The sequence below is a fragment of the Pteropus alecto genome, unplaced genomic scaffold (genome assembly GCF_000325575.1).
Source record: "Pteropus alecto unplaced genomic scaffold, ASM32557v1 scaffold14, whole genome shotgun sequence".
In the NCBI taxonomy this organism is placed as follows: domain Eukaryota; kingdom Metazoa; phylum Chordata; class Mammalia; order Chiroptera; family Pteropodidae; genus Pteropus; species Pteropus alecto.
The window spans coordinates 4,157,521-4,169,919 of NW_006436810.1; the positions used below are offsets into that span (position 1 = coordinate 4,157,521).

At 39.1% G+C, this 12,399-nt stretch overlaps 1 protein-coding gene across 12 annotated transcripts in view; it reads right to left on the reverse strand.

Annotated features, from left to right (window-relative positions):
• Positions 1–376: 376 nt before the first annotated feature.
• The window catches only part of TCF4 (transcription factor 4), a 344,189-nt gene continuing 332,166 nt past the window's right edge, over positions 377–12,399 (reverse strand). For 7 of the 12 annotated variants that reach the window (XM_025048142.1, XM_015590849.2, XM_015590845.2 and 4 more), the window contains 5 exons: positions 6,618–6,753; positions 4,836–4,998; positions 1,429–1,658; positions 797–937; positions 377–612 (listed from right to left, as the gene is read on the reverse strand). In XM_025048142.1, coding sequence (XP_024903910.1) covers positions 801–937; positions 1,429–1,658; positions 4,836–4,998; positions 6,618–6,753 — 666 coding nt within the window. In that variant the 3' untranslated portion in view covers positions 377–612; positions 797–800. The remainder of the gene's footprint in view (positions 613–796; positions 938–1,428; positions 1,659–4,835; positions 4,999–6,617; positions 6,754–12,399) is intronic. The other 5 variants (XM_015590847.2, XM_015590848.2, XM_006913692.3 and 2 more) reach the window with 1 other exon arrangement.

The following is a 12,399-nucleotide window of genomic DNA, read 5'->3' on the forward strand; positions in this document are numbered from 1 at the left end:
CATCTGTTCCTCCTACCCTAAGGAATGGCTAATGTCATCACTTCGTTGTCATCAGGACGTTTGCTGGTTTTGTTACTAGGGCAGCCGAGCTTCCCTTATTCAATATCCAGTAACTAGAAACACTAGCTGACTTGAATACCAACAAAAACGTTCATGTAGTTTTCTTCAGAAGTACACTTTTTTCATTATTGCAAGTTTACAATTTTTTTAAATTAAATATTTTTTTTTCAGACTTACAAATTAATTATTATTATTTTTTTTTTCCAAAAGAAGTTTAGGCACAAATGCATTGTTCCACAGTGTGGAAAGATTGCCATTCAGTCTCCGGGCTGCGTCTCAGCCTGCACACACCGCTTTGCACATTCTGAATGATATGTTAAAGAGTCATCCCTCAAGTTGCACTTTTTTCTTTCTTTTTTTTTTTTGTTTGTTTTTCGGTTTTTTGATAATTGGGAATGCTGAAACCTCTTGCGTCTGCGATTCATAACTACTCAGACTTGTCTTATATTACAAAAAAAGGGGGTTAAGGAGAAGTGTTTATGTGGGTTTAAGATAATACAGCTGTTAAGGAAGTGGTCTCTTGTATTAATGAAGCAATGTGGCAACTTGGACCTGAGAAGAAAAAAAAGAGAGGAAAATTAGTTAATACATTCATCGCAGAAGTTTATGTCTTATTTTTAAACTTTTTTTTTTTTTTTGAGTGGAAAAAATCTGTTAATGTGGGTAAAACGCGACTGTTAGGCTGACGGCTTGCTGTGAGTACAGGGAGCGGAGTTCAGGCTGCAAACACACTCACCCCTTTACATCTGCCCCATGTGATTCGACGCGTCGCCCATCCCGGGGTGAGGGCCGGCCAAGGACAGCGGCGGAGGCTCCGAGGACACCTTCTCTTCCTCCCTTCTTTTCAGACACGCGGCTTTCGGATTCAGATTTCTTTCTGTGGAGGAGTGAAGCACAGAGCCTTTAGTTAATGCCAAGGCTTCGGTAGAGGGTAGTACGCATTCTTCTGTGTGTCTGGCGACCCCTTTCTCGGGTTTTACGTTACAGAACAAAGGGACAGTCAGGAAACGTGCACTACGGTGACCGATTTACTCAGTCACTAGGCGAGCTGAACTGCGCGGTGGATTTGCAGAGCCACTCTACAGTATGAGAAAGTTTGTGAAGCGCACATGCTAGGCTCTGATTACTGACAGTAACAACAAGGAAGTGTCACAACGTTGTCTTAGTTATAAGAGAATCCTGTGACTTAATTACAGGAAAAAGAAAGCTGCCTTATAGATTGAGACGTGGTCTCCAATTGATGCAATTATTCTCAACAATGCTTAATAGTCTACTATCTCCTCCTGCTCCAGGCAGGTGAGTCCATCACTCCTCCCTCCAGCTGCACGAGGCTGGGCTCTGCGAGGAGGCTGGCCGGCTTGCACTGACCTCGGACCTGCTGCTCCAGGCTGAGGATGACAGCCACGGCCTGATGGAGGATCAGGAGCTTGGTCTGGGGCTTGTCACTCTTAAGGTGGAGCTGCACCATGCGGCCGAGCTCCTTGAAAGCCTCGTTGATGTCGCGGACCCGCAGGCGTTCGCGAGCGTTGTTGGCCATCCTCCGCTCCTTCTCCCGCTCGGCCTTCTGCTCCGGTGTCAGGTCCTCGTCATCATTATTGCTGCGGGACAAAAGGGACGCGACATTTTCTAATGGTGTGGGGAAAAAGAAGGTATCTAAATTGCTTTTGTTTTCTTCCAGAGTTTTGGAAGAGCATGTTTTCATCTCAAGCTCTTGTCCTTGGCAGAATTTTACACCCACTTGAACTTGGCGCTGCTCTCGATGGCTGTGATGGTCCATATACAAGACCTTCAATTTCTCCTAGACATTCGACCCAAACCAAACAGGAGAGGTTAAATTAGGGCACAGAGTGCACCCATGCTAATACAGGGAGACAAAAACGGGAAGCAAAGCTTTTATCAGTATGACTACTCTCTGCAAATGAGGCCACAGTCAATTCAGGCTTAAGCTACACTGCATGACCATAATTCAGAGTTTTAGACTGAAGTTGCTTTTTATTCTTTTTTTTTTTTTTTAAATTTTCATACTGTGACATCTGAAACTTGAGAAAAATAAGTGAGTGGAAAAACATTTTGATAGGTCAAAATTAACATGATGCGGCTAAAGGGATTAACAAGAAGGTCCTACATTGAAGATGCCAGAGCAATGGGAGTGAAGACCGGGGGCTTTATCCAGGTTTCCTCATTAACTTGTTTTGAAGGCCCGGTCAATCCACTTAATATATCGGAGTCTCGTGTTCTCTAGGTATTAAATTAAAAGGATAGAAAACCATGATCTCCATGGCCTTTAACATTATATATGCTTATGATCCCAAAAAGGGATTGGGGAAACACGAGTTGACATGCGGTATGCAAAAGAAATAAAACAAAACAACAAACAAACATCTACTGGTTGGTTATGAATGACCACAACCTCCTTGTGAGTCAGAAATGAAGCCAAAATGCTAATCTCTAATTGTGAGAAGAGATATTGTATGATTCATATCAAAGGCGTTGTTGGACCCAGTAGAGTCTGGAAAGGCAAGATTACTTTTGTTTGTGGGTGTCACACTGAGAAATTAGAAACATTTGAATGAAGGGCAAATAGGATGATGAGCCATCTGGAAAGCATATCACACAAGGAAAGTTTCATGGCATCAGGGCTTCAAATTTTTCATGGGCGGTTATGCAAAAAAGAGAAGCGTGGGAGATGTCTTGTCTTAGGAAGGCGGAACAGAAAGAAGAACTCCGAGTGGAATAGTCGGAATTAACATGAGCAAGAAATTTTGGGGTATGAGAAATATCAAAAATAAACGTCACCAAAAGTAACAGGCTCTCCATTGTAAGGGACAATATGGAGACAATCATCTCTAAGGTTGTTAACCTAGAGATTCAAGCATTGATCTAAAGGACCATGAAGGTCGATCTCAACTTTAAAATCCCATGAATCTGAAGTGTTCACAGAATAAATATGGTAATCAAAATATTTCAGAGCCAGAAGACACATGGGAAGTTACCCAGTCAATGCAATATACACTTAATGAATGCGGGCTTAAAACATATGGCTCCAAATCTTCCACTTTGGAGAATCTCTGGGTAACTTCCAAATTGCGATAAGGATCAACTATGGTTGAGGGACCCCAATCAATCAAAGACGGAAGTGATATTCTCGGGTTGCAAGCACATGTTGCACATAAAGATGGCTTATGTAAGCCAAGAACCCTTGTGGGAGACACCAAAGAAAGATGCAGTAAGACTTTGCCCATCTCCACACAGGTTAAATTCCCTTCTAGATGAGTCTGTGTGCCATAGACGCGTGCTGGTGAACACACAACTGAACTGAAGCAATTGGAAAAGGCTCTCCTTTGCCATCCGATCTTCCTCACTTCCTTTCTGATCTTTCTCTCCCTCACCCATGACCTGTGCTGACAGCAGAAAAATCAAGGTAACTATTAATTCATGTCCACTGCACAAATAGGAAGTCATAAGTGAAAAGAGAACAGAGTTGAGTTTCCGCTGAGCCCCTCCTGAAGGTCAAAATTTGGGTAATGTTTTTACGCATCAAACATAGGCCATGCTTTTTACAAAGTGGGCCTGAAAATGGGAATTTGCTTTCCAAAGTTATCCAGGCTAATAACTAATTAGAATGGGTGATGCAAAGGAAACTGTCTAGTTTTCGAGACATAAATAAATGTCACGAGAGTGACTGTTTAAAATAAGAAGGTTCTTAACAGCAAGTTGAAATGTTGTACTGAAACTTCAAAGGATCCACTGATTTACATACGTTATGGCCACTACTTAAGTTACCAAGGACTGACTGACTAAGGAGAAGCCCTGGAAAGGAGCGAAAGCCCTGCCCCTCAGGGTTTCCCACCAACGTGGCCGAGAGGCAGGAAACTGCAGCGATGGGGGAAGGCACGAGCTAGAAGCTTTTAGCAGTTTTGGAACTTGTGGCAGGATGCAGAGTAAAATTTATCTTAATAATTACAAAGGCAATATGGAAAGGTGGCATGTTCTTAATTCCTAAAGGACACTATATATAACCTTGAGAATGACAGCCTTTAAAATTAAGGGAGGTGTAGTCTTAGTAAATTTTTTTTTTTTTAAATTTGCAAATCAAAACAATCCAGGGAAACCGATGCAAAGAACATGGGTGTCATGGTGTTCAAAAACCATCTGAATATCCAACTAGAGTTAAAGTTCAAGGAGACAGATTCTAATTTAAAGATATCAGATACTGTATTTAAGAAAACCAACCAGAAGCTATTTTCCTGAAGTTGCATTTCCTGTAGAAGGAAGTATCCGGGAGAAAAAAAATAATTAGCAATTTAGGTATTGCTGTCATATTTATCAACATGTTTAGGATAACGCTGGGAAATCAATATGTGCTCAGGTTCAAGGAAAGAAAAATGTTACAGTTGTATATACATCAATTGAGAGTTTTCAATATCACCAAGATCTCTTTTTAGAAATATTGAAGAAATAACATTGCCGACCAAATTTGTAGAATAAGAATAGTCTTAAAAATACAACCATTTGCATTTGAATCAGCTACAAATTGTTTTTACCCTGTGTAATTAGCACTGGGTCCAAATTCATAAATGCAAAGACATTTCAGGCTTCACTAGAGTACAGGTATCTTAAACGATACATTAGTACCTCTAGAGCAGGCCTTTAATTTTCTTTTCAGCTGTAGATTTACCTGCCAGGAAAAAACTGAGTAGTTTCTTCCTGCTCTGTTCACTTCATCAAAGTCCAATAAAGGAATTAAATGAAGCGACAGTATTATATACTGTTACCTAGATCTTGACCTAGTAATTGATTTGATATCCTTCTTGTCGTCATCTAATTTCTTGTCCTCGGAAGATTTCGTGTCCTGCAGGTTCTCATCGCCCTCGTCGTCGGATTTGATCTCGGAGCTGCCGGACGAGACACTCTGGCCCTGCAATCCTGGCGGCATGCCTGCAGAAAACGAGCGACCAGGTGAAAGGCTTCACCAAAGATCCGATGCACACACACGCACCCGCCAGACCGTGAAGCTGCCAGCTCTACAGTTCATACTGCTGAACTGTGATCCTTCTGCCACTTTTTTTTTTTTATGCTATATGGTGAAGTTTCAGAAATGCACCTGCAGAAACAAGTTTTCCCTGCATTGGCTCTGAGGTTAAATTCTATTTTGCAATCTTTTGGAGTAGATGGTAATTTCACTGTCTACAAAACATCAACTTAATTGCAATGAAAATCATAATCATGAAAATCACACACCTCAATGTTCTGATTAAGAACCCAAGTAAATATCAGCTATTATATCAAGTTTCTTCCATATGCAATGATTTAATAGAAAAATGTCCTTAAAATATAATTCCCAGGGAGTACGCTAAATATGTGCAGTCAAGTCTTCAATAGATGTCCTAATGATATTCTGAAATTACGCTTCTGTTATCCTCAAAGAGTAATCAGCATTTAAAAATGGTACATATGGAAAGCAGATCGCTGCTCACTGGAGAAATTCCTAGCTTTCTTATTGCTCAACTTTCAAGATCACAATACATTTTAAAACTAGACCCTCATGTAATAATTTATTTCTAAGGTAGAAACATGTCTACTGCCCTCTGTTTGTAATCTGTGTGGTCTAGAACCTTGTCACTTCACTGGTCCATGGGCCAGAAGCATCTTTATCACCTACGAGCCCATTAGAAACACAGAATCCCAGACCTACTGAATCGAAATCTTCATTTTAATAAGACCCTCAGGTCATGCTTATGCATATTAAAATTTAGGAAGTGTTTGTCTAGGACAGAGAAAGAAAACCCAAAAGCTCTTTAAAAGAAAGATCCATCGAATTATTACTATTTGGATAAAAACGGGGAGGCATACCCATATGCATATAATTAACACTCAGTACAATCTTTAACAGGTAAAAAATGCTAATACATATTCCTGTGGTAGTATTACCATTTTTATTCTAAACGTGAGGGGAATGAGAATGTTATTTAATAATGATCTCCTAGTCACCTGGTCAGTCAGTCACACAGAAAGCATGGGCCCAGCTCTCCTTCCTGTACGATGGCCTGGGGTCATGAAAACCCCTCGTAGTCAGCTGTGCAAGGCAATCATTAGGAGGCTGGATGACTCAATAGTGACTAAGTCACCCAATCAAGTTTCAGTTTTTTAAAATGTACCTACATTTCCTTCAATCTTAAACAACAAAAACAATTTCCTTCCTTCCTATTCATTTGGAAATATCATTTTCAGGCTACAACTAACCACATTAGAGGACCCGAATGAGTAAAATGTGGAAATAGCTAAAATAAAATTTCCTCTCATCAGTCTGTGGTCTCCTTCCCCACCGAAATTGTACCAGGATTTCAGAGGATGTTTGAGGAAAACAGTTACAGAAGAAACACAATTAGCTGGCTACGTTCTAAATACTATTCCATTTACTTACCATTTTTGTACCAAATTTGATTCTCGGTTTTCTGCCAGTGCTTGTTGAGGGATGAATGCCAAATAAGCTTGGGATCAGCACTAGATCTATTATTGTTTAAGTGAGGTCACAAATACCCTCGAGGAGGACCTACCTCTGTAAGGGTCCTGGGGTGGGTTCAAATCAGGGGAAGTTGCTGACTGGACAGGAAGCTGTGGGACCGGAACCTGGTTTGGCACAAGAGAATGGCTGCCTCGCAGGGCCACGCCATCTTCACGATGGGCCCCAACCTGAAAGGGTGAGAGGAACCGTAGAGTTTAGTGGGAACCGGAGGTGCCACAACTTTTTTCCAGGGATAGCAAGGACCCGAAGACTGGCCTTTGAAAAACAAAACTCCCAAATGCATTTCACTAGAGGGCGCTGAAGGACCACGTATACACCTATAGTCCCCTGCAAAAACACTCAACACTCCGTAAGATGCCGTGCTGTACGTTCAGTGACAAATATGGCAGAGTAGCTCAGGCAGGTAAAACGTCAAATTGTCTCCCAGGGTGCTGCAGTGGAGCGCACTGATTCGTACCCATCTGTCTTCTATCATGTCCGCCAACAGATCTGACAATTATCTTAATGCCCATATGCTTAATTGTGGGCTTCTCAATTCCCCCATTGCTATCGGAAATCCTACAGGAATTTCAATTTGGCATTCGACTTTCATTTCAGGGGATAAGATTCTCTGGCCTGCCATTTTTTTTTCCATAATGCCAGCTAAGCCTCTGACAGCGGAAGCTACAGCAGTATGGGACATAGTCCCTACTCGGTACAAATATAATAAAACGTCACCTGGCTTTCCAAAACTGGCAGCCCATTCCAAATTAATGTTTACTGTATTTCATCAGCTGCTGAGTTCCAAATCCAAAGGGGGACCGTTCCTGCCAATGCCACCACACCGGAAAATGTACCAATAAAGGTTTTATTAAACACACCAGTAATGCCATCATTGCCATGCAAAGATGTTTGGACATTTTTCCATTTTTTTTTTCACTATTCTGATCCTAGGAAGGCACCATATTGTAAACACTTTTTATGCTTCCAAGAATAAAATTATAGAGTACACTATGATGACTTGGTCTGAAAAAAAAAAAATGTTGCTGAGCTTTTTATTAACTACTACTACCTACTCTGAGTCCAGAGAGCTTGAACCCCTGGCATTAGACGGCAATTTCTGACTTTACAGCATGAGCCTTAAAGCAGAACCATTAAGCATTTGCAAATCAAGAGGAATATGAGTAGCTTAAATTTTCGTTTGCATTTTTAAGTAGTTATTTTCTTATCTATTGTTGAAAGAACAATAAGGTGAACATTTACACAGGACAATGGGATGGGTATAATACTGAAAATATTTATCCATGAATTTAGACTGCTATGAATCAAAAACTTTAATTTTTCCAGTCCAAAATATAAAGCCACAAAGGAGACTATTTACTCTTTTGCTAATGAATGTTTAAAAGGAGTATTTCCAAAGAATGCAACAACAATAAGAATCTGAACTTGACAACAGAACAAAGCACATGATATCTAAAGGTAGCCTAGTATAAAGTATCACCTTTATATGCTCTAGAATAATAGAGAAGAAAATAATTCAGGAGTGGGAGAAGGAACATTATAAATCATACTAATTGCTCAGATTCAAAATACAGCAAGAATAGTGAAGGATTTAAGACTCGTGAGCATTAGAAAAGTACACGCGAATGTTGAAGCTGAGGACTCTGAGGAGCCTAGTGCTGTATGCCACCTGTGCGCCAGTGCTGCTTTCCGGCAAGTTCTACATGGTGGTTAGTTAGCTTCTATGTGGATGCCGGCAATGTACAGATACCCAAAGCGGTCCATTCCATTTTTACCACAAGTCGGCCTCCTTGGACATTTCACGCACTGGTTCTAGTTAGAGTTCCTAGAGTTCCGGGGAGGAAGCGTGAGCCCGTTTCCCATATGTGACACGGCTGCCATGCCACTCCTGTCTTTCATTCGTAACTGAAGCCTGATCGCAGACCATGTCCACACAGTTCCTTCAACCATTTCTCACTCACTGTTGGTATATATTTTTGTTTTCCATCTAAACAAAGAGTGATAGCTACTTTCCATTCAGGTTTTGATTTGCCATTTTTATATTTGTGCATTTACAAGACTGATCCAATCAATGATTACCCTTTCCATCTAAGATGTCAACTTGTAAAGCATGAATTTCACAGGCCTTGATCAAATGGTAGCTCTTTAAGTCTGTTAATCAGGTTAACCTAAATAATTACCGTAGTGCTGATTCATATTTATTGGTATTGCCAGTGGATTTAATTTCTTGAATTTCCACAAAGGATGATTCTAAGATGAAATCACTGAAGGTAGCCACTGATTTGAGCATAACAGAGATGTATATACTTCTATTTTAGAATCACTCTATCAAAACTTTCAAGCCTCCTTTGTAGTCATCTATGACATAATTTAAGGTTAATATTTTGCTTTTCATTTGAAACATATTCAGACATTGATCCTGCAATTTCATTTTTTTTTTTTGCCCCCTCTGGATCACATTGGTATTAATGTTTATAAGAGGAAAAAATCCTCACAATTAATAACCTTTATATTTTCTTTGACTCGACTATTATGAAAGACAATGGAAAGAATACAATGATAAGAGTCAACAACATCTAGATTCTAACTATAACTGTGTAACTATGGATAAATTACTGAAATCCAAAATGGAGAAAATAATACTAGAATTTATAGAGAACAAGTCCCATGCTTATTGCAAGAAGCAGCAATATGAAAAACAAGTGGTGCATAATAATTATAGATAGTGTTATCTGTTCTAACTGAAAATACTTGCATACTGCATAACAATGAGGGTCTATGAGTTTCAGAACCCTCAGATCTCAAGCTACCTTCACTTATGATCATCTTTGCACTCTTTCACTCTACTTTGTTCACACCCATTTGATTTTAGATCTTTGTCCTGAACAACGATAGTAAAATCTTAAATGACATTATATATCTTTGAGAACATAGTGTCCCGGCTCTGTTTTTGTTTAGATTTTAGCCATACATGTTACCTAATTTTATACATTTTCTACGAATCACTTTAGATCATCTCAAATAATGTCGATCATTTTCCAAAAAGGAAGTTGGGGACGAAGATATCCTTAACGTTTTAAGGCCTCTCTTGTAAACTACGTCTATTATAGGTCAAACGAATGACTGATAATAGGTCCAGATCCATGTGATAATGAGCTCAATTCCATTGCCTGTGGCTGTGAAATAATATTCCAATCTGAAGAATCCGTTTTGCGTTGCATGTTTCCTTGGCCACAAACAGCATGTCCTATTTACTTCTCTTTCAGAAACATTATTTCTGGTCACATAAGAGACAAGGAAAGAAAGACAGTAGATGGCCAGTACAAATCCATCACTAGAATAACTCAGAAATAGACGGGAGAAACCAGTACTGCCATCTGTATATACACAAGGATCGAGATTTGCCCACTTCCCACACAATAAATACATAATAATGTAAGGAAAAAGCAGATTCCTTCAACCCACAGATAAATTCTAAGGATGGTGCCTTTTTAAAAAAAGAAAATCTGTACTTCATTAAAGCCCTATTTTGATCACCTTTTCATCTAGATAAGCAATAGTTTTTAATATTGATGACAACCAGCCTATAAAGACAGTTAATTTTATCAGTATCGATTATAAACTTTTTTTGCAGTCTTTAAGGAGATTCTTCTTATAGTTACGTACAATGTAGTTTTAGATATATTTACGCTAAAAGTAAAATCTAAAAATTATTCGATACTTGTTAATTGATCAAGGAGTACGTTTATTAATTAAAGAAATATTTACTAATTTAGTCCATGCTTGTCACTCAGTGAGGTGCTGGGATCACAGCAGTGAATAACTTGGATGTGGCCCTTGCCTCATGGGGCTTATAATGATCCTTTGTGAGATTTTTGTGCACTGATCAATTTAGTGTGGAGGTTTTAATAGTAAGAACCAGAGCCTCATTCAAGCTTGCTCAAGTAAAAGATTTATCATGAAGGGTTCTGTAATAAGGTTTTGGACCCAGAGAGCTCTCAGGACCTAGGGTTACACCTTGTCTCTCACGAGCCACCTCAGCCTACCTCATACCTCTGCTGGTCCCCTCTGTTTCTCTGGCTTCTTCCCCCTCATGACTCCAGCCAGGACTCTTCCTTTGTGGTATCTCGTGGTACATTCTTTCCAGTTCTAGACCTGCTGCTAATTCCCTCCTTGTCTTAGTACTCCTGAGTTCAGAATGCCCAGATCATCTGATAGTCTAGTTTATTATTTTGAAGCAGATATGGGCTATCCTATGAATGGGCCACCTTAAGATCAGGTGTCCCCATTCCTGGTCCAATGAGCTACGAAAGAGGAAGAAGAGGCCAGATCATGTGCTTGAAACATAACTGCCCGCTCCACAAGCCCCATCACCGATGGCTCTTATGTGCAAATATCTAAGTTACATTGCATCTTAAGTCAAGTTATATTCAAATTCTGACACAGCTATTGAAATTCTGTGTTAATTTATCATTGGGGATAATTAAATAACTTTAGAGGTACAGTACTTCTTGGAATCATGTAAGCATCACATCATTTTACATAACCTTGCTTTCTGAGGAAAGGATTGGTATGCTAGAAGGACATTTCAATCACAGTATACATAGTTTAAGGGCTTGGAGAGACTTGGAAACGTAGTAGGCGAAATTCCTCATGTTACAGAGAAGAAAGCTAAGGCTGGAAGGTTAAGTGACTTAGCGAACATTTAGTTAGAGGACTAAAACAGATTTTGAGCTCGGAAACTTTATAACAACACTGAATAATTTGACAGAATATATATCAAATTTAAAGGAAAAAAAAAGTTTACTTCCTGGAGCTTCTGTTTTAAAACTGTGTGTGTACACTTGTGTGTGTATGTGTATCTCTATATGTGTGTGTGTGCGCATATGTGTGTATATATATATAGACAGATAGATAGATAGATAGATAGATAGATACAGATATGGATATGAAAATCATTTTAGTTGTCTTTATCATAGAGGAAAAAACATCGCAGTTCACCAACTCAGGCCAAGGCCAAGATGTCTTAACTAAATTACAAAATTTAATATTTGCTACAACTCCTCCAACATAAACAGATTTAAAAGATATGCAGCTTCAAATTAGGTGGCTGTTGGCAAGGCCGTTTTTATATGGGGATGCGTACAGCATCCTGGTAAATATCCTTATCCTGATCCTCAAGCTAACAACAAACACCACAAACAAAAAAGACATCCAATGTTTCTGCTCTCTTTGTTTCCAGGGAGTATTGTGAAAGTAATTATTCTGTTGTATTTAAGAGGCCTATTTCATGGATGGGAAAATGTATTAAATTTCATTTGGCAGTTATTCAATCCTTGTTAATGTTATCTCCAGAGATAACTGCTTCGAAACAGGCTTTCAGACCTCGGTTCCTTCTCTTCTACCATAATCCTTCTAAAAGAGTGCAGGATGGGGTATTTCAGAAACTTGTCATCAGTTTCTAGACCAAGCAATAATGACACAAAACTAGATATGCCATTAGAAACATTTTGTTATTATCAAAATGAAAGTTTGCTATTAATGCATCTGGTTTAAAATTTTTCTTTTAACAAAGATATTTTTTAGAAAGAATGGACAAAGAAAAAAGTCCTGGGAATTTTTACTTTCTTCTCTCTCTCTTCTTGTTTTGCCATAAACATAAAAGAAAAGTTGATGGGCTTTTACTGTAATTAGACACCCATTGACACAGAAAACAGTTTTGGTTTCTGAACTGTAATCTCCCCATGAAATATCAATTATACATGACAGTTATAGAGCGCTAGATTTCAGTTTCAATTATCTTGCCAGATCTC